General features: G+C 47.2%; 1 protein-coding gene across 1 annotated transcript in view; it reads left to right on the forward strand.

The window, feature by feature from the left end:
* DSCAM (DS cell adhesion molecule) overlaps window positions 1–26,178 on the forward strand; it is a gene marked incomplete at its 5' end in the record, with an annotated part of 727,362 nt that overhangs the window by 606,359 nt on the left and 94,825 nt on the right. Inside the window, 3 exons of the mRNA XM_034653984.1 lie at window positions 16,114–16,354; window positions 17,827–17,973; window positions 23,676–23,831. Coding sequence (XP_034509875.1) covers window positions 16,114–16,354; window positions 17,827–17,973; window positions 23,676–23,831 — 544 coding nt within the window. The remainder of the gene's footprint in view (window positions 1–16,113; window positions 16,355–17,826; window positions 17,974–23,675; window positions 23,832–26,178) is intronic.

A 26,178-nucleotide genomic window follows, 5' to 3' on the forward strand; every position in this document is an offset into this window, starting at 1 on the left:
AAAAGCCCTTTTCTTAACGTCCAATATGCATATCCACATTTTGAACACTTTCACAGCAAATTCTATATGGACAGAGAGTGGAGTTGTTATGTCTTGTTTTCATTTTTTGAATTTGATTGGGTGCTAAGAGCTGGTGTCCACACAAATAGGGGAAGAGATGCGCCCCACACATCTAACATCAGCCTGGGGGAAGCTTTTTCTAAGTGCTTCTCCAAAGTGGCAAATCCAAGTCTGGCAGATAGTCCACAGAGCTGGCAGAAAAGACCGTCGCCCTCACTGTGCCACCAGCTAGCGGTGTCCTTGAGGATGCCCTTCACTTCCTCCTCAGTGAGGTGGCCTGTGGAGCCAGCTGCCAGCCAAGGCACTGGTGCCCACACATGGCCGTAGATGCGGACTGGCTGCTGGTCGGCCAAGGGCTTATGGCTGGTCACTAGGAGAGACGCCTTGAGCTACAGAGCAAACAGCTACACACTCAGCACGGTTTCGTCCGGCTGCCATGTTTTTCTAGCAAAGCCTTTGGTGAAGGAAGCAGCATCGGTTTATGTGCGGGAGCAAGCTGGTCACAAAGGGCGTGGGAGGTGCCACTGCCCCTAGGGTTCTTGAAGTCGCCGACCTGGTGGGGGAAACTGTCTTGGCCATTAGTCATCCCTGGAGGTGCTCTTGCAGATGATGGCTGCAGACTCTGCCTAGAGTGCTCTCGTTGGGCCCAGACTTGTGTGAGTTGCACTGGCTCTTCCAGTCCTGAGGCTCCCCCTTTCCCTGCGTTCTCACTCAGAGGAGAGGCCAACAACCACAGTGGGGTCCTCAAGTGGCGTGGCCCTAAAACCATAAAGGCTGACTCATCACACCAGTTGTCGGTCTTGTCCTTCTGGTACCAGCTCTTCTGTAAAGGGAGCTGCGTCTGTAACAAAAAAGGCTCCTCGTTGTCAGGGTGGCTGCCGTCTTCAGCACCAATGCTGCAGCCCCTTCATACGAGCTCTTGCAGCCCAGCCAGTGCTTGGCTCCAGCGGACGGCAGGCCGGGACTGTTCGGCCGCACAGACAGCACAGGCCGAGCAGTGTGGGAAGGGGTGGCATTCCTCTCTGTGAGTGTGTCCACCAGCTGCGAGCATCACACACTATATGATAAAAGGCACTCAGCAAGCCGTCGCCCTGTACGTTCGACAGACGGAACGCTGACTCACTCAGTCTCACATTTTGCCACCGAGAAAGGCCAGCTATTCCTGTGGCCCCTAAAGATTTCTGGGTCTTCCTTAGAAGGGGGTCTGTCCACAGAGCTCTGACACCTAAAAATGGAAACTTTCTAGACTTGGCATGGCATCCTTCTGTCTCCAGAGGAGAAAAAAAGCAAAAGTCAGTAAATTGCAGTTAAGTTTCTTCTTAATGTCAAAAGAATGAACACTCTGTGGGCTATGCCAAGAAAGCCTTGCGTCCGTTAGATCATGAGCCGATCGTAACGCACAGTGCACGGAGCAGTGGTTTCTCTTGGAGCAGCGGGCCGATGCTGTGGGGGCTGTCCGCGCGGATAGGTGTCCGGGTGGTTTAACGGACTGAACGAGGTAAGGAACCCCGTTTGCTGGCTTGTCATTTCATGTTGGCCTGATGACGTAATGAAAGTGCATCACTGATTCAACTAAACTGTATGCCTATCCGAAGTGTATGTAAAGGACGATATGCTGCATGAAATATGCCTTGATTTTACATTGTGAAAGCCCCAGATTTGCATTTTGTGTAAGGAAACTGAGCAGAAAGGGAAAGAGGGAAGGAAGGAAGGAAGGAAGGAAGGAAGGAAGGAAGGAAGGAAGGAAAGAAAGAAAGAAAGAAAGAAAGAAAGAAAGAAAGAAAGAAAAAAAGAAAGAAAGAAAGAAAGAGATCACATGAACCCAGAGAGGGACACTGCCCTGACTAGGAATACTGGGGTGGTGGGAGGAGCGAGCTGGAAACTCATTCAGGGTCACAGGACAACAGACAGAAGTAAAAGACGCACTCAGGGGGAGAGGAGACAGAGGGGAGAGTGGTGCCGGGGCTTCAGTGGGAAAACAGCCATTTTAGACTCTCTTGCTCTGAAGGGCGCGCTGGTGGTCCTTAACACTGAAGCTGGGTGTTGGTTGTCTGGTTACCGTACAAGCAGCACTTCTGTGCCATGGCCCTTCTACTGAACAAAATAAACAGCTTCTTAGTTTAGCCAAGTCTTTCACCTTGGAAAAGTTTCAACTTTTTAAAATTTCAAGCCTGGTGAAGGTTCCCCACGGCCCACTGAATGTCAGCCAAGACCCACTGGACTCACTGGACTCACGAGGCCGTTCATCATTGGTGGCAGCCTGTCACCCTCCCCTTACCACATAAGGATGGTCCAACAGACCATCCACGTGCCCACAGCTGGCACCCCCTCCTCCTTCGCTGTCATTGACGACACTGTGTGTAACACACACACCCCACCCCGTCCAGTCCTGCATGACTCTGGAAGTGTAACCCACAGTCTTGGTGGCAGCCCAGTGAGGCCCCCGTCCCTCTGTTTGCTGGCACCTCCTCTGTGGTTCGCTGAGCTGCTTAAGGTCAGGGAAGATCTCATTCAACTCTGGTCCCCAGTGGCCGGCACGCTTGCATGAATGAATGAGTGAGTGAACAAATGATTGGGTGAGGACTTTTGCGACTTGAGAATGGTGAGGTCCATAGCCCAAGTGTTTCAAATCATAGTAGCCTCTGAAGCATTCCGTCTTTCAGAAACGGCCATGGAGAAGACACCCAGCTATGGGGAACTCCAAATTCCAGCTGGAATATTGTGAGGGTCTAACTCATGCTGCAGTGTGGTTCCCCTAAGCCCACCGTGGTGGGCACCCAAAACTGCAATCCTTGCTCCATGGAGCGCACAGACACGCCACTTTATGTGTGGGTTCTATTGTACTTTATTGAAAAATAAATGACAGTAATGGTTCAAAAAATTGGGATAAGTGTCAGAGGAAATGGCCCTCTGCCCTTCACATCAAATGTCAGCCTTCAGGAAGATGTCCAAGAACCAGGGCCCTATTAAATCAGGCTTCTAATACCTTTACGTATTTGGAGTTAAACAAAAATGCTGAGCATTGCCTTGACGGGAACTCGAGAGATAACATAAGTGGTTCTGAATAAATAGAAGGAAGTAAATGATAATAAAGATTCATTTTTCTAGCTCTTATTCCTCCCCTTTGAAAAACAGAAGGGTCTGCGTAAGCAAATACAATTTCTTGCAGTTTTTGCTGGGGTTATTCAGAATCAGAAAGAATATGGGGCGCCTGGGTGGCTCAGTCAGTGAAGCACCTGACTCTTGATTTCAGCTCAGGTCATGGTCTCAGGGTCACGAGATCCAGCCCTGCATTGGGTTTGCTCAGCGTGGAGTCTGCTTGTCCCTTTCCCTGTGCTCCTCCTCTCCTCTCAAATAAATAAATACATAAATAAAATCTTAAAAAAATCAGAAAGAATACTTAAAGCTACTGATTATTGATAATATGTTTGATTAAGTACCTGAAAATCATAAACCTACAGGAGAATTCTTTGGTTTTTCAGAAAATTATGGCTTTAGTCTATCTCCCTAAGTGTCAGAATACTGACAGAATAAGTCTTTTTTGACATTGCCTGTCACCTTCTCTTCTGGTCAGTCTCAGAACCAACCGATCCCATCTTATTGCAAATGAAGGACAGTTTTTGATTGCCTGCTCTATGTGCTCATAACATAAAATCTTAAGTATCTGAAATATTTAACTATTACAAGTATCTCAAAACATTTCTCCAGAGGATGCAAATTAAGGCAGAGATTTTTTTTTCCTATTGATGTTAACATTTTCTTTCACTTTGAATGGAAAGTCTTTTTAGAGCCATATGCTGTCCCAAAAGTATGAAATTTTCAATTGTTTAAATATTACAGAGCTAAAAACAGTTGTCTGGCTGATGACTCAGGACCAAGTCTGAGAATAATTTTGCACTTTCTTGCCCCACTCTATGAAATTCACTGACTGCATTTTATTTAGAATGAGCAATGTTGCAGAAGACATACCCGATCTCTAAAATCTGAACATTGCATATTTAGGGATTTAATTAAATTTCAGTAATCCGAAGAATACTTTTAACTAAAACACCACATCTGCACCGTCCCCAGTAATTCCAGCTAATTGAGGCATCATTGCAATATGTTATGTTTCCCAGATGAGCACTTACAATGGGAAAATGGCTTAGCTTGTCATTTAAAAACAGAACTGCCTTATTGCCAGTGACCTTCATCATCATGATTTAATAAACTGCAGTCTCCGCTTGACTCCTGCATCTAAATCCCTCTACCCAGGAAATGGCATGCCACATTGGAAGAGGACTGTTTTCTAGAACAGTCCTTCCGGGCTGGGATCCCTGGGAAAGCAGTCTTTCTGAGCATTTGCTCTCAGCCAGGCACTGTGCTCCACTTTGCATGCATTATGCTGTTAGATCTGTGCACCGGGCATACCAGGTTTCATACAAGCTCCTGACGTTGAAGGGATTTGCCCAAAATCTGAGGGCTTGGGACTGTCAGATTGAGGACCCTCACCAAGGTTTTCCAACTGGTTTCTAAGCAACCGATAAGCTAGGGTAACCAAAATGCCAAGCCTGTGGCTTGTGCATAGTCAGGTTCAACAAATATTAGTTTCTTGTCCTGTTCCTTCCAACTTCATGTTAAAAATTTTACTCGACTTTAATATTAGAGAAAATAGGAAAAAATGTAATTTCTATCTTATCCCTCTTTCTTTCCAAATGTAAGCTTAGCCTTAGCATAACTGGAGTAGTAAGTCAACACCCTTTTTTCCAGCATCCACTGAAATTCAAAAGGGTGGCCTTGAAATTAATTTTACTTCATTCCTTGACTCTCGCTTTAATCCTCAGGCTATGACAAATTACAAAATTTACATTTCTTAATCAATTTGTTCTAAAGTTGGATTTACAGCAGCTTTATTAAAAATCCTGACCAACATGTTTTACAAATATTTGAGGAACTGTCAGCCCTTCTCATATTGACAAGTCAGCCTCTTCCCCTCTAACAAGAGAAGAAAAATCCAAACTGATTTCAAAACCTGTTGGTCATCCACATACCCTATGATTATTCTCTCTCAACTTCTGACAGTTGACTAGCTCTGTGAGGGTAGAAGGCCTATTTTATTTTGTTTCTTTTGTTTTTGTTTGTCCACTGTATCACCAGTAGAAGTATATTTAAATGTTTGTTAAATGAATGCATAAGCCATTCCCCTTGTGCATATTCATGTTAAAATATTCATATCAAGAGGGGCTACCTTTTCCTTGGAAACCCTGTGACCATATTCACATCTTACTTTTTGTGCATGTATAAAATAGACAAATCCCCTTACTAAAGCCATTCGCTGCTTATTTGCCTCATTTGGCATATATTTGGCATCTCTCTCCATGTATCCCTTGGATTAGCCTTCCTAGTTTAGCCTCGTGACTGGCCTTCACCGGTGACCCTAGTTCTCTGTCCCAGAGAAGAGCCTCAAGCCAGCCTGCCCAAAGGGTCCTGGCTGGCCTCCCAACCTAAGCAGACAATTCTCTTGGTTCCCAACCGCAAAGTGTAGCAAAAAGATGCTGGCCGCCTTTCCAAAGGCTGCTCAGCTGCCAGGAATGTGGGTCCAGGTCTGACACCGGGCACCTGGGAGAGGTTGGCTCAGGCTCACTAGAGGAGACACGTCCTAGTGTACTGCTCCAGTTAATTGACCCTGACAGGACACAAACTGGGCTTGGACTGAGGGCTAGGACCAAGGCCATCTCCATGCATCAGCTGGTAGTCCTTTCAGATGGTTTATTCTGAAAGCTTCACACTGAGCCTGGATGAACCTGACAAGGCAAGGTATCCGAGAGCAGGCGCGTCCGTGGTTCTGTCTCAGAGCTGTTAGATTATAAACTGCTAGGTTACAGTGAGTCAGGAGGCTTGACAGAGAACATGTTGTCGAAGATGCAAATATGAACAGCACCTAAGAGTCACGAGGTCATAACTAAAAGAGCATTCTGGGCACGGATTGATGGCCAGCCATAGGTCTGTCTTTGATACATCAACCTCACGTTTTACAAGTGAATTAGAACCTAAAGTTGGGACATCAGGCTAAAAATTGCTCACGGTTGAATAATATTGAAAATTACTTAATTGTCTATTAAGTACACTGTGCATAATTTTAGCTATGATATCTTACAGAGACATAAATATATATATATATGTGAATACGTTATGTATTCACTTCGTTATGCATAGAGTAGGATTAACATGTTAAATGTATCTACAACAAAAATTGCATATAATAAGAATATATAATATAATATGATATGATATAAAGTACTGGATTAGACCTCAGGAAAATTAGATATTACTGCTATTTCTACACCTAATAAAAATGACCTCGAGCAAGTTACTTTGTCTTTGCTGAAACTCGAACCCTTTACACTAGTTCCATTCAGAGCATTCTTCTCATTTTATTGTAAACAAATAAACATGCTAGTGAGTATTATCTTCCCTACTCATCTCTCAGCACTAACTTGATAACAGGGAAGATGAAGGATACCGGCGCACTTAGAATCTATAGATTGGGCCCTCGAATGACAGCCTTGATTTTGATCTCCATCCTGGATGCTGGCCCCCTGGTGGCTCTGGATAGCACAGCCCTTTCTGAACAATGCATCCCAGTAAATGTAAATCTTGTGAAATTTGCATGACAAAAATAAATAATTTTATTATTTATTTTAAATAATCTAATAATTGCTGGGTAGGTAGTGATTTTAAGAAAAATATTCATAAGACTGTTCTCAGGTATAGTTTTACTGATTCTCATAAAATACTAACTCTGCTTTTAACAGAACAAATCAGAAGTTCAAGTTACAGTGAATATGGAGCTAAGTATTATAAAAGAGCTGATTGGCATCCATCAAGTGAGTGAGTGAATGAATATACACAATTTTATGTGCCTAATTTTCCTAGAGAGCACTCATTAAGCCATCTTGCTGGTAACACATTTCTCATCCTATCAGAGAAATCAAATAAGATAGATACATTAGTAAATGAGCACAGATATTAGAAGGAAAAATCAAATGAATAAAAGAAAACATGTCCAACCAAGAAGTCCACAGACATCAGATGACACCTGTCATGCCATGGACATGTCTCCTAAAGCAAAGGAAGAAATCTGATGTGCCTTTTATCATTTAAAACCAGGCTGGACAAAGTTCTCGTGGTCTGTTTCAGGAAGAACTCCAGCCAGCACAGGGTGAGCCAATTGCTGTAGGAGACTTTTCTGCATCTAGTTTCCACATTCCGTTTTCACGGTAACATGAAACAGAACAGGAAAACACAAGGCATGCTTTCAGATTCATTTCGCCAGTACAAATACGTTTAACCTAACGCACTAAGATGTCATCAACTAACTCTATCTCAAGGTAGCCTCCCATAATATTTTTAAAAGCCACCTCCTCTTTGTATTAAAATCTCCTAAAACTAGTTTTACCTTCTTGTAACTCTTGTGATGGATTCTTCCCATTAGCCCATTCTTTTGAAAATTTTAACCTGAGATATAAAATAAAAGTGCTACGTGCTTTGAGTGATCGTAGAAACATAGGAAATGAAACAATTCTGACTTCTAAATATATATTATCATTTTTGTTTTTTCTGAAAGTTACAATCTGAAGTTGGAAATAATCCCTGTTTTTATCTAAATAACAGAAGAATTCAGGAGGTGTGTTCTTATTGACTTCTGGAAGTCAGAATTCCTGAGAAAGGAAGGGATGGGGCAGAGAATGGGCAGTGTCACTCCCAGGGGCTCTGTACAGGGCTTGTGGCTGTCTCTGCATTTGGGCATGTGTCAGGTACATCCCCCGTCTGAGAACCAGAATGGTCCCTGGGGAATCCTAAGTCCAGAATAGCATGTTCCCAAAAGGGGAAATGATCCTGTTGGACACTTTCTCAACACTCTTCTCCATTATCCATTCATGAGTGTTCATGCCTAAAATTCCTTCAATTGGGGCCAATGCTTTCATTACCCAAGCACAGATAAGAGACAAAAGTAAATAGCTTTATGGAAGCAATGCCATCCTATGCTTCAGTCATGACAGGAAGTGTATAAGGTAGATGTTAATCCATGACCAAAAGTCTGCTGTTGATGCAGGCATTGCTTGTTTTCTGATGGAACATGGGTTAGGACTTTGCCACCCCAGCAAGAAAGGGGACTGACTCCATCAAGCACTGAGCCCAAGCCCTGGCCTCTCTCCAACCCTCCTCTCATGGACGTGCCTCTCCTCCCACCATTGCTCGCCTCCCATCCTCCCTCCACCTCCAACCCCAGCCCACCCCATGAATTCTACCCCACACCCTGCATGCTGATTCAGTCCACAACACTGTGTCCCCCAGGGGTCTGTAAAGTGTTTCTGTCAAGGTCCAGAGAGTAGACGCTTCCAGCCTTGTGAGCTACGTAATCTCTGTCTTAACTCCTAGCTCTGCCAGCCGTAGCACAGAAGCAGACAGCCAGTAAAACTTTACTCGGGCACGCTGACATTTGAAGCACATGTAATTTTCACGTGTCACAAAATATTCTTCCTCTTTTGAATTTTTCAGCCATTTAAAAATATTATATATATATATATTTATTTATATATATATATATATATATATATATATATATATATATATATACACACATTCTTAGCTAAGGGCCATATAGAAGAAATGGCCAAATAGACTTGGCCCCAGGACCGTAGTTTGTCAACCATGCTTATCGAACATGACGATACCTGGGAAGCATCCATGTGCAGCTGGAAAAATTCACAAATAGCTTCTTACTACTTGGCTCTTTCATCAGAGGGTTAAAGCACCGAGGGCCTCTTTCCAGCCGTGAAGTTAAAGCCTTCCTTTCATTCAGCAGTTCCTTTCAACTGCCGATCTTCTTTGGTCCTTCTGGACAGACCTTCCACTAGCAGAAGTTACGAAGACTGTGACGCAGCCATTCTTCCTATGGTTGAGGCAGCCCATTCCCTTACAAAGACTCTAACACCTTTGACAATACTGCCTTTTCACTTGCTTAGCAGATCTGGATCAACTGTGCCCCCAGATCTCCGTGGCCAGCCTGCCATCCCCAGCAGCTCCCGTTACCTACAGGGGAGCCACTCCAGGTTGAGTCCCTCCTCTTGGAGGAGCCAAGCCCATTGGGATCACTCAGCTGTCACTAAATAGCCAGGGTCCCAGCCTTATGCTCACAAACAAGTACACACTCCCTCCTGGCATCCTAACCCAAACCCCTTTCCTCTGCATCCCACCTGCGCAATGTCTAGATGCACAGGTGAGACCTGGCTTCCAAAGCCTTACAGTCTCCAGGTGCATTGCTTCCTGGTTGGGCCCTGGCTAAGCCTCTTGGTGGCCCATGGACACGTCTCGTGCAGGCCCTTCCCACTGTCTCCCTGCTCTTTCCCTGGTCCGAACCTGGACACCTCCACTCTCTGTGTCATCTATCTCCAACAGACTCCACTCCCAGACTCTGGGACACTGTGAGCCACCCTTCAGGCCAAGTCTGTTTCTCAGAAACATCGAGACATCTAGAGGCCCCAGCATTAAACATGGAATGTTCTGGAGACCAACTCTCAGAGCCAATACATATAACACCAGGTGGGGTCTGCGTATGTGCCATGAATTCCTTTGTTAGGTTTTTGGCAGAAAGCACTGGATAAGCCTTTAAGGCTGGTGTGAAATGCTGTGTGTGGTTACCAGGGAGTGTGTGATGCAAAGAACAGTGAAATTCAGCCAAAGGAGGGGCCCAGCAAGAGTAGCTCTTCAACACGTGTGTTGGTTGGATGAAAGAAAGAAAGAAGGAAGGAAAGAAGAAAGAAAGAAGAAAGAAAAAGAAAGAAAGAAAGAAAGAAAGAAAGAAAGAAAGAAAGAAAGAGAAAGGAGGAAGGAAGGAAGGAAGGAAGGAAAGAAAAAGAAAGAAAGAGAGAAAGAAAGGAAGAAAAAGCCACCCCACACTTTAGAAATTAAATAAATGAAGTCCTGTTATGCAATAGTTAACCTCAATTTCATCCCATAAAACTGTAAGAGCCTGTTTCTGAAATTCTCCATGTGTTTTCCAAGCCCGAGCACACACTTGGCCGCCGCCTCCCCCTGCCAGCTGCCAGATCTGACAAGAACACAGTGACTACCAACTTCAAGTCACAAAGTTCTTGGCCTCTCAGTGTTGTGCCTATTTCAAAGTTCCGTCATTCATCCTTAACTTCTCAGACCCGCACTGAAGAGCTCCTGTGTTCAAAGCACGGCTCATGGCCAGATCACATGTCCACTTTTTATTTCGTAACACGTGGCCTGTCATTCTGTCCTGGCTGCTCGATGGATGGTAGCTTTGGAGAAGGGCTCCACATGGCCGTGCGTGCCCTTCATCTGAGACCTACTGTGTGGCCCTTGTGTTTAGTGCAGAGCAGCCCTCAGGCCAGACACGGGAACGCAGACATGCTCCGAGGCAAGGAAGTGAGCATTCTCTGCTCTGACGTCGATTCCTCAAAACCCGTCGCCCGTGCACCTGGCGCAGCTGCTCCGCTGGGGTTCCACCCGTCGAGGCAGCTGCTCCCCCTCCCACCGAGCCCCACGTGAAGCAGAGTGCCTTTCCTGCCGTGCCACTCATGGGACCATAAAGATCTGACTGTTGTTGTATGTGTTCCCTTTTGTTCTTCGAAGAGACCAGGAAAATGGGTTATTAGTGACCTGAAACTTGGGAACACACAATTGTCGCTTTTTAATGATGTCGTCCATCCTTAGGGATGCCAACACCCGACCTTATAATGACAACCCAAGACAACAGCAGTGGTTCTCAAACTTGAACTCGCTCCAGAATCCCCTGAAGGGCTTGTGAAAACACAGATCGCCAACTCCCGCCCTCAAAGTGTGTTTCTCATTCAGAAGGGTTTCTCTAGCTTCCTCTATAAGCCTGCCATCCCTGTGGAGGTCCACAGGCAGCACAGAAACCTTCTGAGGGGTCACTGGGAGCTGTTCCTTCCGGGGTCATCTCTGGTTATCTCACCCGGGTACAGTGAGGCAGGCTGGTTGCATTCCTGTAAGGCTGTCCCTCTTCAGCAATGGCCTGTCCTCCTAGAGGCTCAGATGAAATGCCCCTTCTCTGGAACTCTTTCTGCCACAATGGGAAAAGGCACCTCTCCCTTTTCCGTTCCACGATACTGCATGCCAACCCTCAGCACTGCCAGCACCACACTCTGCGCCGATCATAGCTTCACGCACAGGTCTCCCCTTGTGCAGGAGAGGCTCCCATTCCTACCTGCTCACCGCATGAGCTAACCGGGTAGCTGTTATTTATTTGGGGGACGGGGACGGGGACTGGCAGGAGTACACGAAGATAAGGAAGACAGTCCACAGCCCCTGGAATAAAAAGGAAATGAGGACAGGTTACATATTAAGTGAATTTGGAAGAACCTAAAAGACAATGTGGGATTCATTCTTCACCTGAGTTACTCAACATGCCCGAGTAACGGGGTGTTCTTGGAATGCAGAAATCAGCAGAGGTTTTAGCTCTCGCAGCTGGTCAGCCGGTGAACCCTGGCACTGAGCAGAGTCCGTTCACCTGCGCTGGGAAGGGGGAGGGAAGTGTGCCAGAAACAGGACCTGGCTGGTGACTTTCTAAAGTAGAGAAGCCCGCTCTAATCTCTCGCATCCTTGATGGCGCTGTGAGCATTTGCACATCCCCATTCTTACTGACTTCTTAAAGACCTCTGTACCTGCCACAGGCAGCTCCCAGGCTCATTTAGACGGACACATAAAATACAGACACTTACGAACCACAGATACACTGACGCTGTGCTACTGTTGTCATGGAGATCAAAAGAGACAGTTTCTTAAAGGAAGTGGGGGCAGGAGGGGGGCCCAGAGGCTGGAGGAAGGACACCTGGAAGGATGAAAGAAGGCTGTTCAGGGAGACTACAGGAGGAGGAAAATGCCAGGGCTAGAAAGGGGAGAGAGTTCCCCAGATGGCAGATAAAGGAGACAAATACAAAGAACCCAGGCTTATTACTGGATCCAAAAGTAAATGAAAGGGAGAGTAGTATTCAACACAGAAAAATAATTCACCCCTACAGGAGAAACACAACAATGAGTAGAGAAGGGCTTCTCCCAGGACTGTAGCACTCTTGAAGGGGCTTGAGAGAAGGTAGAAACAGAACGCACGTAAGTCAGAGCGCTCTGTACATAACAGCATCTTCCGGTGCAGAAAGGGGCTCAGATGGTTGAATTCGGCAATACACAGTGAACCTTAGACTTTCTTTTTTCTTTTCTTTTCTTTTTTTTAAATTTTTCCATTCACTTACTCTCCAAAGTCTTCCTTTAATATGTATTAAGAGGACTGGTTGCCAGGTGAGCTTTGCTATAAATCTGCGGGTCTGCCGTAAATGATCCTTATTCTAAAACCATGTCACCCATGAACTGGCCAAACAAGGGGACAAATGCTCCAGAGTCCCTGCTTGAGGAAGGAAAAGAAAAAAGATGCCATTGTCCAAACAAGTTGGCTCTTCAGATGCTATTTTCTTCCCTGGACGGGGTCTGGGAAGTGAAGCTGGACCCCTCCAAATCCCACCTGGACCTCTCCTGATGCATGAGCCACCATGCTGAGTGGCCGCATGGAAGCCAGCTCTCGACTTGGATCCAAGTTGCACGGTTCTCCTGAAAGATCCTTCTGTACCCGCTAGTCCAGACCTCTGATCAACAGCTGCATCATGCACCTGGAGTCTGGGCAGCTCTTCTATCTTCAAACCGTTCTCATTAGCCCTGTACCCAGTCAGCTTATAGACCTGCACCTGACCTCATTCCTGCCCATCACTGTTTTTGTGCCTCATATCCACTCAAACCCACTCTCCTCTGCATCTACAGTAACATTGTCTGAGGATGTGCACTGTGCTGAAGCCCTGCTTTGGACACGTGAGTGGCTGAGATCTCAAACATGCTTGTGAGAATCCTTAGGCTCTTGGAGCTTGCAGTCAAGTCCTTGGAAACCCAACATTCAGTATGGAACAGTGGCCACAGGAGGGCATGGAAGTTCTTGCTGAGCTGATGGTGAATCAGTGCGGGTGGAGGCTGGAGGAGAGAGAACTCCTTGGACGGAGGCAGTCGAAGGAAGCGGATAAGCTGGAAGTTGAGTTGGCTTTGGAGAATGAGTTGGGCTTTGATAGAGGAGGAAGAAGAGCCGTCTCTGATGAGGGCTTTCATGAGATGGGGAAAAACAAGAGAGGTGGCATTTCCAGGCTTGTTCAAGCAGCCAGAGAGAATCCTAGGTCATCAGGGAACATCCAGGGGACACTAGCCTGAAAAGACTACAACCGAGCTTAAATCTTACAATGGGTACTGCTGAGATTTGGGGAGAAGGGGGCATGATCGAAGTCGTTTCATAGGAAATTTGCCTTCTCCGGTATCTGCAATCCAGATTCAAAGTATGTTCAAGAACTCTACCGGATTTCCTCTTTTTCTTTTCTTCCTACTCCACCGTTAATTTCATTCATTTAGTTTCATGAAACAAATAATTATTTTTGATCCATTTTGTCAATCACAATTTGATGCTATTTAACGGCCAGAGAATTTATTCTAGAACTGCTTTCCCCATTAGGATTTCTCCCTTACATACATCTTCCTTTATCCCAGGTAAATGCATGCTCCAAGGCTCAGATGTTTAACGCATCATCCAAAACATATTTTACTTTTTTAAGATTTTTATGTGTTCATTTGAGAGAGAGAACATGAGCAGGGGGGAGGGTCAAAGGGAGAGGGAGAAGAAGGCTCTCCGCTAGGCAGGGAGCCCAATGTGGGGCTCGATCCCAGGACCCCGAGATCATGACCTGAGCAGAAGGCAGACACTTAACTGACTGAGCCACCCAGGTGCCCCAAAAAACATATTTTAAAGTAAAGGATATTATGCACTAACTTATCTTGGGATGACATGAAGGCCATTGCCAGACTCATCCACATGCCCTGTCCCCACCATCTTTTTATCCATTCAACTCAGAGAAAGTCTCCAGGGTCACTTTCAAAGCCCTTTGGAACTTGTACCACATTCTCTAAAATTTCCTACACTGAAGGTACAGAATTCCTCTGTCTATGGACTTTTAAAAAGAGATCGGAGTTTTCAATATATTCTCAAGGATTTCTTTAATGTAAGCACATCCCTAAGTGGAAATCTGACGATCCAGCCTACAAATAATAGTAAAACATAAACTTTCCCTGACATAGTTAGAATTTTGACTTGTTTTTGTGCATGAAAACAATACTTTCTCTTCGTGTGATTTGTTAAATGTTTCTTTGATTAAAAATATCAATCATGGGGCCCCTGGGTGGCTCAGTCAGTTAAGCACCTGCCTTTGGCTCAGGTCATAGTCCCAGGGTCCTGGGATCGGGTCCCACATTGGGATCCCTGCTCAGCGGGGAGTCTGCTTCTCCCTCTGCCCCTCCCCACCACCCCTGCTCTCTCTGTCTCATGCTCTCTCTCAAATAAATAAATAAAATCTTTTAAAAATGCCTATCACAAATTAAGCTAGTTAGAATGTACTTTAATCTATGCGAGGGAAGATAAGAAGACCCCACCTACCTGCGCAACCAGATCACAAACCCAAGGAGCTAAAGTCAGCAGGCAGATGCCCCCACTTTGGAAGATTTCGCTAAATTGCTCGCCGCTCTACGTAAACATTTTCTGATGGGCATTTGCCTCTGCTCCCTTCACTTGCTTCTTGACCTGATGCCATAACCAGCACACTGTGATCCTGACTTAGGATCTGAGGAGGAAATGAGGAAATTTGCTTTTAAAAATGTGATTTTACTGCCATCTAATCCCACTGGGAGGGGACATATTAGACAATTCATAAATATTTGCTGAAATGCATTAGTGCTGCTCGAAGCCTCGTTCTGCCTTCTTCCTGTGCGGACTCCATGGGCTGGCAATTTGCCCACCTGGTGGCCCCGCCCTCTCTGTTCACCTGCCCCCTTTCCTCACGGCTGTGTGCTGACCACCCCTGACTCCGCTCCAGCCACTCTGCCTCCCCCAGCTGCTTTCTGCAGGTACCACGTGCCACCTCGTCCCCACCCCAGTCCCAGACCCAGGCCATCCTTCCATGCCCGCCGGGGCTGGCCTCTTCCAACCACTCTGAGTTTGCCACATGCTGGATGCCCACTGGCCTCGCCATCCGGTGCCAGATGCTTAGACACCTGAGGTTCTCTCTGGTTTCCTAAGTGTTTACTCCCTCTCTCCAACTGGACTGCCAGCGCTTTGGGGACAGAGAAAGACTTTCATGGTCTTGGGTAACTTAAATCCATGGTTTGAAGTGGAATACAGACACACACACGTACATACACACATGTACTCACACATGCACACACAGACAACACACTCATACGTACACATTTGCACAGACACGTATCTCTTGACTGCCTGAAATTCTACAAAACTTTTATTACTTCAGGGCATTGCTGTGGTGTTCTCATAACATACTTGAAAAGAGTTTGGTTTCTTTTAAAAACCCACAGTGTGGCTGAAGTGTTCTGTCTGCGACTCGGCAGACCCTCTGTCATTAGCAGAGAGTAGCTAACTACGGCCTCACCCCTGCCCAGTTTAAATCTCCGTGAAATGATTCCAAAATGATTTGTGCCTTCATGTCGGTGGGAGACTCCTTTCACCTGGAGCTGCCAACAGGAAACACCTTTATTCTGGAACATTCCATGGGACTGTAACCTGCATGAGGGCAGGGACCTTGTTATAGAAAATCATTCCTGCTCCCCAGTGCCTTGAACAAGCTGGCAGAGCAGCTCTAACTTCTGCAGATTCTGCCGGGTGAAGGTGTGAAGACCAGGGTCCCTGTGTGATGGTCGGTGCCACTAACGCACTCGGTGTCTCCGACTTCCGGAGAACGAGCACCCGGCCAAGAGCAGGCTGCGCCTGGGCTCGCCGCTACGCCCCTGACTCCTCTCCCGCCAGCACACCTGCTGTTATTATTACCGTGACCTTCAGACTTTACTCTGCTTCCCTAAGAGGGGGTGAGTGCTGGCTTCCCTCCTGTAGTTCCTCCAGCGTTCCTTAGTGTGTTCTTTTCTTTTCCTCTTTAGGCTCCCAAGAAACATTTGCAAAATGGGATTATCCGTGGCTATCAAATAGGTTACCGGGAGTACAGCACTGGGGGCAACTTCCAATTCAACATTATCAGTATCGACACCACTGGGGACAGTGAGATTTACACCCTGGACAACCTCAATAAGTTCACCCAGTACGGCCTGGTGGTGCAGGCCTGCAACCGGGCTGGCACGGGACCTTCTTCTCAGGAAATCATCACCACCACCCTCGAGGACGGTAGGTTCTGGCAGCCCCCGCTCGCGCCTTTCCTTCCTCAAGGGTTTGCTCTGCTCACCACTCTGCCCCCCACAGCCCGGCCCCTGCTGGCTCTGCAGTGACAAAGGTGCCAGGCCTGGGGTTCTGGGGGCTCCAGGGAAGTCTGCCTCCCTCTGCACGGATTGGGTCCCGTCCTTGACAGAGCTTGATTGCAAAGCCCAAATCCCTTCCCTCTCATTCATTCCAAGCATGAGAATTGGACTTTTCCAGAGTGCATCCAAGGGTCTCCATAGGACTGCAGAAACCTGACCAGAATGTAGGAATCCATTCCCAAGAGTTTCTTTCAAATCAGTGTTAAGGAGGACCGACCTTCCTNCCTTCCTTCCTTCCTTCCTTCCTTCCTTCCTTCCTTCCTTCCTCCTATGTTTGCTTTCTATTACCAAGCACTTTGGATCAGAGCAAGGAACCAGCAGGCTTCCTGGCGCAAATCTCACGGTGACCGAGCGCCCCCTAGTGACCACAAGGAGTTAATTCCCCTTCTCCCATGACTGTTCAGGAGTGCTTGAAAAGCAGAGAGCTCTGCGTCCAGAGACCCCACATTAGGGGCATAAGATACGGGCTTCATTGTAGCACTAAGTGTAGATTTTAAGACACCAAATTTGCACAGCAGTGACCTCTTGTGCAGTTAGCCACGTGATCATAGGTTTGAGGAGCACATGGTGAATTGCTCGGACCATTTCTATAGGGAGAGAAGTCTTAGAAAACCAGAAACCCAAAGACCGGGATTTTCTGTCCAATGACATGACCTTTGCAATCACGATTACATATGCCTTTCGGCTTTCACCTCAATGCTCATTTTTCAGTGATGTGTGTGGTTCTGTTGCTATTTTGTCCCTTCTCCGGGGCATTTAAGGTCTGCATAAACTCGATGTGAAAAGCATTTCAATAGCCCCCATCTCAGTCCATTTACTCTCTTTCCTCTGACACAATGTTACAGTTTTGCAAGTGGGGCCTGACCAGGGAGGGGGTGGTATGTAATGTCTGCTTTTTAGCACCTTTCAACAGCTAGGCTTCCCATTTATATGCCAGATACGACAAAATGCAGAGGACATGTGCTGTATAAAGCAAATGCAACTTCACACAGTCACAAGATGGGGAAATAAACCAGAGAAGTAATGGCCTTTTACTCTTGCAGTAAGATCAGAAGTGTTCTCTGCTCCTCAGTCCTGGGACAGCCTCCTTCCACGTGAAGCAGTTAAGCTGGAAAGAGAGACTGCGGAAATCTGTTAGGACTTACACATAAACTCACATTGTTTTATGGAGTTACACTATTTGAATAGGGACATGGTACTCATTTTCCTCCCTTAATTTTGTGGATTGTGATTTTTTTCCTTTGCTTACATATTGAAATGTTAAACTAATGTTGCTTATTCAGGTTGCTTTGCCAATTAAGCCACCCACAGTTATTACAGATTCTAATTATTTAATTTCAGTTCCCAGTTACCCCCCTGAAAATGTCCAAGCCATAGCAACATCACCAGAAAGCATATCAATATCCTGGTCCACCCTTTCCAAGGAAGCCTTGAATGGAATTCTCCAGGGGTTCAGAGTCATTTACTGGGCCAACCTGATGGACGGAGGTAAGAGGATGAAAACTAGGGCTGTGAGTTTGCCCCAGAGGACACGCAATGGGATTAGCAGATCCCCGCTCCTAACGTGGGTTTCAGGGTATGGAGGGTGCATCTTTGCACTCTCCCCACGTCGTGCTGTTCTTACCTCTCATCTTGCGTTCTCACAGGTGCGTAGAACTGCTTGAGACATCGTGCATCCTCAAAAAACAATTTGAGGTATCGAGGGTTGGCGCTTGGGAAATGTAGGCAGGGTTGTGCTTTCCTAGATGGGCATCTATGTCAAGCCTCTGCAGGCAGCACCAAGATGTCGATCTGATTCTAGAAAGTTCTATGTGATGTGTATCCTAAAAGGCTGACCTCTTCCAACTTCCTGATAAAACTCTGCAGGGAACCTTCCTAAGTCCCTGCAGTTGACCCACAAGAGGGTTCAGGGGAAATAGTGGAACCACTTGCCAGGAATATTGCTACTCCCCTCGGAGCCATTCCATCCAGAACCCTCCATTTTGTCTCCTCCTGTTTTATTTTTCTCCTCCTTCCCCTCCTCCTGTTTCTCTTCATTCTTCTTGTTTCTGTGTGTGTTTGTTTCTCTCAAGGTGTAGGACAAAATCCTTCTGTGTGTTTGGCCAAGACTGAATGAGAGTGTGACCTGCTGAGGTAGAGCTGAGATTGGGGTCAGAAGTTTCCTGGGGAGACTACGACTCAGTGTGATGGTGCTTTCATGGGGTCGGTTCTCCTAAACTAGACCGAGCCCCGCTCCACGAGCAGGATGGGCTCAGATCCGCCCTGCGGCCTTCACAGGGGAGCTGCTAAGCTCTGCTCACTGCCTGCATCGCAAGACTCGTGTGGCCCACACCTGCACCCTCCCCTTCTCTCCTCCCAGCTGTCTCCTGCACCCCTGCCCCCCGGGGACAATGCCTCCACTCTTGCCTGGAGCTTCTTTCACCCCTTCTGACCTCGTGGGGACTCCTAGTGCAGGCTCACCTCTGAGCCAGCGCCCCCACATCATCCCACCCCCAGAGCACCTGGGTCTGCTCTGCCAAGCAGGTGGCTGTCCCTGCCCCCGTAAACAGAACACACGGGGCCTGCGAGGCTGCAAGGGGCTCCAGTACTGGCACCAGAATAAAGGAAGGAAGACGCTTAAATAAATAAGCTTAATTTGCTAAGGAAAGAGCAGCTTTTGGAGGCTTAGTTATTGATGTCTATACCGGACCGGCTTCTCAGGGCTGAGGACCAGACCCGGTTCCCCCTGCTGTGGAGTATAGCGCCTCACACAGCGCCCGGCCCTAGAGCCTTTCTGTAAAGATTCACCTGCTTGACCCAAGGCAGACACATTGGCAGAGCATCGGTTCTGTGCCGGGCTCATGCTCGACCCAGTGGAGGCAGCATCTGCCCTCTTGGATGTTCCAGACCAGGGAGGGAGGGAGAATCTAGTGAACATAGAACCACAGCCCAATACTGCGCAGCCAGCCCCAGAGAGGGGCAGACCTGCATAGATGATTCTGGAACAACTTTCCCCTCTCGGGCCTCAGAAGAGCTTTTACAAATCCCATAGATGTAAAGTGTGGATCAGTGACAATTTGGAAAAGTACCCATGTGATTGACACACCGCCATACTCTGTCACTGTGTGCTTACTTGTCGTGGCTTTAGGCAGAACTAAATGCTCGTGCATACTCACCTAGACGCGGTGTGGCACTGGATCCTTCTGTCGTTGTTGCTGCCGGAAATTCCTCCAGCAGCCGGTGGTGGCCCCTCCCCCATTCCATCCACATTTTCACACATCGCTCACGTTTGCCAATCCTGCCCGTTAACACCTTGGCTCCACCAAGGTAACGTGGTCAATATGGTTCTTTTGACTCGACGCTTCTAAAGCTTTCAAAACGCAAACATCAAAACCGTGAAGTCTTTAAATAAAGACTGCTTGGAAATGCATACAGTTCCTACAGATGCTTTTGCTCAGTGTATTCAGATCAAAGTGGTGTGCTTAATGTCTAAGGCAGGCGTTCTACGGTTCATCTCCGAAAGATGAGAACGAAGCCCTCAGAGACCTAAACGTGCTAGGAGCGCTCTCCTCACCTGCTACTTGTAAGGAGGGACATGTGTGAATTAGCAGTGATTCCATGGATTACTGGACGCTTCCCCAGAAACTCCTCAGGCTGCCGCCCCGAGGTTCCCACAGACGGAGAACGTGACTGTGTAAAGGACTGGACCCACGAACCCTGAGAAAGCACCGCACACTCTCTCACACTCACACACACTCAGACACACACACACAGACACACACTCACACAGACTGACACACAACCCCCACAGACACAGGCACTTACGCTCCCAGGTACACACTCACAGACACACACAGACTCACACACAACACTCCCACATACGTGCTTTTACACAGACACACACACAGGCAAACACACTCACAGACTGGGGGACACAGATTGTTACTACCACTGTGATTAGCAATTTCCTCAAATCCATACACAAGAAAGCGTTTCGTTCTTAACGAGGTCAGATGAAAGTGGGGAATGCGTCTGGTAGGGGAGACTAAGCATACGGTATGTTGGTGCAATTTCTGAGTATTTTATCAGAATCTGAAAGCTCGATACTTTTCAAGACTTGACAAGGCCATTCATCTGCAATTGCTGGAAAAATTGTACACTTTGAAGTCCCATCTCTGTCTGCATCTGAGCCCTTTGTCATTTCTCCTGTGTTTCCCCAAGACAACTCGGTGCTTCTGAAGCGAGGCGGCTTTTAGTGCCGAGCGGATGTTCGCTTTGGTGGGGCCGCAGTTGGCGCTGCTTTAGAAATGCCATTTCCACCCCTGTTTTGCCTTAGACGCTTTGAGAAGGAGGGAGGGTATAAATACATAAAACAATTTGTTTTAAAACAGAAAGTTAAAAATGTTTGTGGTAGAAATAATATGTCTAAATTTATTTTATATATTCATTTCATATTATTTTATTCATTATTTCAACTGAACATTATTCTTTAGTTCCTGGGGTTTTTTTAATAACCCCATGGAGGCTGTAAAAGGTAGATGATAGAAATCCTGCTTAAACCATAAAAAAAAAGAACAAAAGCTCAAAAGAATAGCAAATGAAGCATGCTCTTTTGATCGGGCTTTTTGTCATCATTTTCTTTCCTACTTTCTCCGTTATCTGCTGAGCATCAGGTATCTGCCAGTCAGGAAAACGCCCAGTGTGCCGCCCGGACCGTGTTAGGAACCTCGGGGGGTAATCTTGAATGGGGGTTTTGACTGCAGTCACATTCCTGGTTCATGAATAAATCAGCTCATCAAAGCAATATGAACCCCAAGACGAGTAAACATCCAGGTGCTGATTCTAATCCGTATTGTGCTTCCTGAGTAGACGGAATTCTTCTGCTTTAATTGTTGCTTTCTTTGAAAAGATGGGGATGGTCCACTTCGCCTTGTCCCTTGCAGCCATATCCTCCCCGTCACGGTGTCTTACCAGGAGCTACCCCGACGTGTCAGCATCACCTTCTCCTGCAGCAAAAGACCGCAGTCCGCTCTCTCCAGCAGCAAGAGAACCCGGGGCCCTTCTTAAAGATAAAAATTTCAAAACAAAAGCAAAAACCCTAAGTCCCCAGAGGTCAAATGATGTAGACAAGGTCTCTTAACTAGCAGCTGGTGTGCAGCCCTATGGAACCCCACTTTCCCTGGGGAGGGGGGGTGAGAAAGAGAGAGAGAAGGAGAGAGAGAGAGAGAGATCTTCCACAGAGTGGAAGTCCCTAAATCTGGAAAGATCTCGATGAGATCTGTACTTGCATTTTTTCCCATTAGCATTTGAGTTTTTCTATCCTAATCCACTCCACCTATATTAGATCCGTTCAGGAAAATGAACATCGTAAGCAGATAATATAATACAGAGAGCTCTGGTGGTCACCGGCGGACCCTCCCTTCTGAGGGGAGGCTTCCTAACTCATCAGGCCTAATGGCTGTCCACTCTCTGAATGTGCAACGAACCCACATATGAGTGAACATCTTTTCATTTTCATAAGCCACCTGCAGAGGCGTCCAAATTGTGGCCCCGAATAGTCTTCACCCTGCTGGCCTCCCCAGAAGACCCCAGGCCAAAGGCACCTTCTGGGGACCGCCTTCCTTGCCCCTTTCCCCCAGCACAGCATCCGGCTGCAGGACTGGCCCACGATCTGCGCAAGGTGGTGACGGGCCTTGGGCTCACGCTCAGGCCTGCAGCAGTGTCTGTGACCCACCGTCCCTCCCATGCCCGCTTCCCCGCAGCCCTCACCCCACACAGAGGTCCTGGCAGGTGCGTCGCAAGCCTGGGCCACTCCAGGCTCTATTTGAGGTTCAACTTTCCTCCTATGTCCAGCTCTGACAGAAACCAAAAAGACATTCTAGAGTCGTCACTGTCACAAAATAGGTGGCTGTTAATTAACAGGTGGCCTTCTGTGTGATATGCCCGAAGGACAGGAGGACAGAAAGACAGAGGACAGGAAGAGAAAGCTCCTTTAATCTGGCCAACGTGACATTTTCACCGAGTGACCACAACGGGGCGCTGAGACCGTGGTCTGTGGACATGAGGCCACGCACTGTGGCTCCACAGCCGCTGTGCTCTCGGCCACTGTGCTAGGCACCGCGACCTTAGGCAAGGTACTGACCCTCCCCCTGCCTCAGTTTCCCTACCTGTAACATGAATGAGTCGTGGAGATAACAGGGTTGGTGTGCTGGTTAAATGAGTTAGCATGTGAACCCAGAACGAAGCCAACACTTAAGTGAGGATGCAGGGGCTGGAGGTTGTCTTCACCAAGGCAAGAGGGGGAGAAGCTGACAGACAGCCCCACAGCTTGCTGACTGTATGCACAGGTGGCCTTCCCGATAGCCAGCCACCCAACCAGGAATCCCTCCTGGTCCTGCTCCCTGCCCCCGTCCTCTTAGTTACTGGGCACACAGGCTCGCAGGCAGTGCCAGCACGCCTCGGATGGTCGTGTCTGGGGGTGAGCGGCCCTCAGCTCTCTCCTGCTGCTCTGTAAGTGGCTCATTTCAAAATCCAGAACACCCATGGAGGTCTTTAACACATCGCTGTAAGTTTTCTCAAATTGCCTTGTCTGATACGCCTAAGATGGGCGAGCATAAACTCCACCTTCGAACATGGTGAGCTGATCCCACTCCGGAAAGTGAAGCATTTTTAGCGAACGCCGCGTTTCTGACACATCAGCGTGTCACTTCAGTAGGGAGGCTGGCGGGGAGGTCACGCCAGGTAAGAGGAACTGTTAGCTGAGCCGCCTCGTCTCAGTTCAGATCCCTGAGAAGTTAGGTGCTTGAAAACACATGCACATCAGAGTCGAGCTTGTTTGCTTCTTAAACAAAAAACAAAACTCGACTTGCAGAAGTTTCTTGATGAGCAATTAGAAATGCACCCACAGAGCGAGCGACGTACGGTCCCGAACTCCCTGGGTCACGTGTGGTGGGCACACTTGATTGGCAGCTGGGGGACGTTGGGCCCTGGAGGTCGGCGCTGGGTTCTAACACTTAACGTGGAGTGAATCGCTCTGCTTTCCAGGGCGATGTTGGGACCCCTGTGTTCTGGGGCAGTTCGTGGGGATGAGGCCATGCACAGCCCCTTGGAGCGATTTCAGGGTGTAGCAGCTGGAGGGCGAGGCCCAGGGCTGGACAGAGAGCCCGGTGCACCCCCAGCCAGTCACCGCGTCCTGTTCTCTTGTCCTCCAGAGCTGGGTGAGATTAAAAACGTCACCACGACGCAGCCTTCCCTGGAGCTGGATGGCCTGGAGAAGTACACCAACTATAGTATCCAGGTGCTGGCCTTTACCCGCGCCGGCGACGGCGTCAGAAGTGAGCAGATCTTCACCCGGACCAAAGAGGATGGTGAGAGAGGGGGCATGTGGGGGGATGCCCCAGAGCGACAGCACCCAGGCCAGAAGCTAGTGTTGGGAGGGTGGGTCCCAGAGCCTGAGGTTCCTCCATCGGCCTGTCCTTGGCTCTGCTCCGGGCCAACCACCTGCTGCCCTCCCAAAATATTCCAGCGCCGTTCAGACCATCGACTTCCTGGGTCACCTTTGCTCAACGTGTCCATCGTTTCTCTCCCCTAGAATTTTTCTTCTTTTTAAAAAATTTTGGCCGAGGATTATTTAAACAAAAATGCCTTTTGTCGCAGAGCTGTAAAACATGTCATTCCTGTTTTGTATCCCATCAGGATAATTTCCATGACTCGTCAGCTGTTAGCATAGGCTCAGATGATTCCCTCCTTCCACGGGAAGATTACATCACGGTCTAAGTCATATTATTCCACGCCAGCTTTAGAATCACTTTGGAATACGTCTTTAGTTTGAAAGCTTCATATTGATTTTTTTTTAATTTCTTAGAGGAATTCATAGTGATTTAGTAAAATTTTAAATTACGGTTCACTTTGGCTCAGGCCATTAATTCTTGCTGTTCCGCACAATGTGGACTTGGTTGTGTGACTCTTTCCCAAACCTGCAAAAACTGTATGGCAAGTGGTTTTGGGTTTTGGGTTTTTTTGTTTTTGTTTTTGTATTATTTTAAGGGAAACTCTGAGGTGCCATATCTGAGACTGTTTAAAAAGTAAAGTTCTGATAAATATAACAATAGGGAGACAAACCCTCTCCACCTTAAGAAAGGAAGGAGCGAATAATGTCAAATGATACCCACGTGGGACTCTCCCAATCAGGGCACAGAACTGTCCCAGAGTTAGGAGGGGATGAGATACCAGTGCCCCAAAATTCTGCACAGATTTTGGCTTTACAACTTTTGTCTTCTTTCCAGGACTCTGCTCCCAGGAAGATGGGCAGAGCACAGTGGGGGAGGTGTTAGCCATTCTTAGACCTCCCGTTGGCACGATCGATGCTTCTGCAATCTCCAACTCTATGTGGCATATCAGACACACTGGTCCATCCAGTGGGAGCAAAGCTGGGGACTCGGGCTCTGAGGCCTGGAGAGACTCTTTCTGCAGCCTTTCTGTCCCCCAACAAAGCTTCTCTGACCCCCAGAGCATACCATCTCCCGTCTTACTCTCAGCCCTCACCTCTGCAGGCCCAGCCTTACTCCCCCAACCTGTCCCATCTGTCTACTCCCACACTATTCTCACCGTCTCTGTAGCCCTTCCTGCTTCACTGGGGTGCACACAAATTAGCCTCATTAGCTTTAGCTTGTCCAGAACACACAGGTAATTCTCCCCAGTAATGTGCATGTATCACCCAATTCCGCTCGAAGAAATTGGATTATTTAGGGAAATCTTAGGGCAAAATGAAATGCCGTTAGAAAGTCACACATTAATGGAGAGCTCTACAAAGCTATGTCCTAAGTGAACGTGGTTATAACTTAGTTTTTAAAAATGCAGTAGACAAAAAGCCGTGTCTAGATGCTGGCTCTGCCCCTTGCTGCCCAAGGGTCTTTGGGCACCTTACTTACCTAACCTCTGAACTGAACTCATGTACAAAATTGCTATCATGATCGGACTGCACAGGGTTAAGATTTAAAAAGTCAAGTGATGTGTGCAAACAGCCAGCTTGACAAGCAGTGGGTTGGTTACTGACACTACGTATTTGATTATTTGATCCCCACTCCTTCAGAGTGGAGGTGGCACATTCTTTTGCATTGCTGAGCAATAACACAAATGTCACTGGAATCATTAATTAAAGAGCAAATTGATCAGCAACATAAATTTTGACACCTGCATTTTTCAGAAGAATGTACAGAAATCCATTAAGAAGGGAAGGCTCCCCACAGCTTATTGACTGGTGATTTTGGATCAATTTTTAATCTCCATTTTTAGGAATCATGGGGTTCTTGCTCAAAGCTTGACCCTGAGACCTAAAATCTAATTTGTCAATCAATTATTCTTTGCTTTTGTATCCAATGCCAAGGGTGTATGGAGACTCCATGATGGTGAAAGACGCTGCCTTGGGTCTAGTAGTTCCCGCAGGAAGGAGGTGAAGAATCTCACGTGGGCTGGTGTGCGTCACAAAGAGTGACGTAGAACCCAGCGTCAGTATTTACTTGGGATAAATCATCAGCATTTTCAAAAACAAGCAGAACAGAGATCAGGAAGAAGTAGAGAAAAACTGGTAACACAATGAGCTTGTGTCCCAGATAAACACGAAAAATTCACTATTTGGAGACGGTGAAGAATTGTGCCAGCCACCTTATAAACTCAATACCTAATGTAAATAGGCATTTTTTATAATAATTTTTT

This window comes from Ailuropoda melanoleuca, chromosome 1 (assembly GCF_002007445.2).
Source record: "Ailuropoda melanoleuca isolate Jingjing chromosome 1, ASM200744v2, whole genome shotgun sequence".
In the NCBI taxonomy this organism is placed as follows: domain Eukaryota; kingdom Metazoa; phylum Chordata; class Mammalia; order Carnivora; family Ursidae; genus Ailuropoda; species Ailuropoda melanoleuca.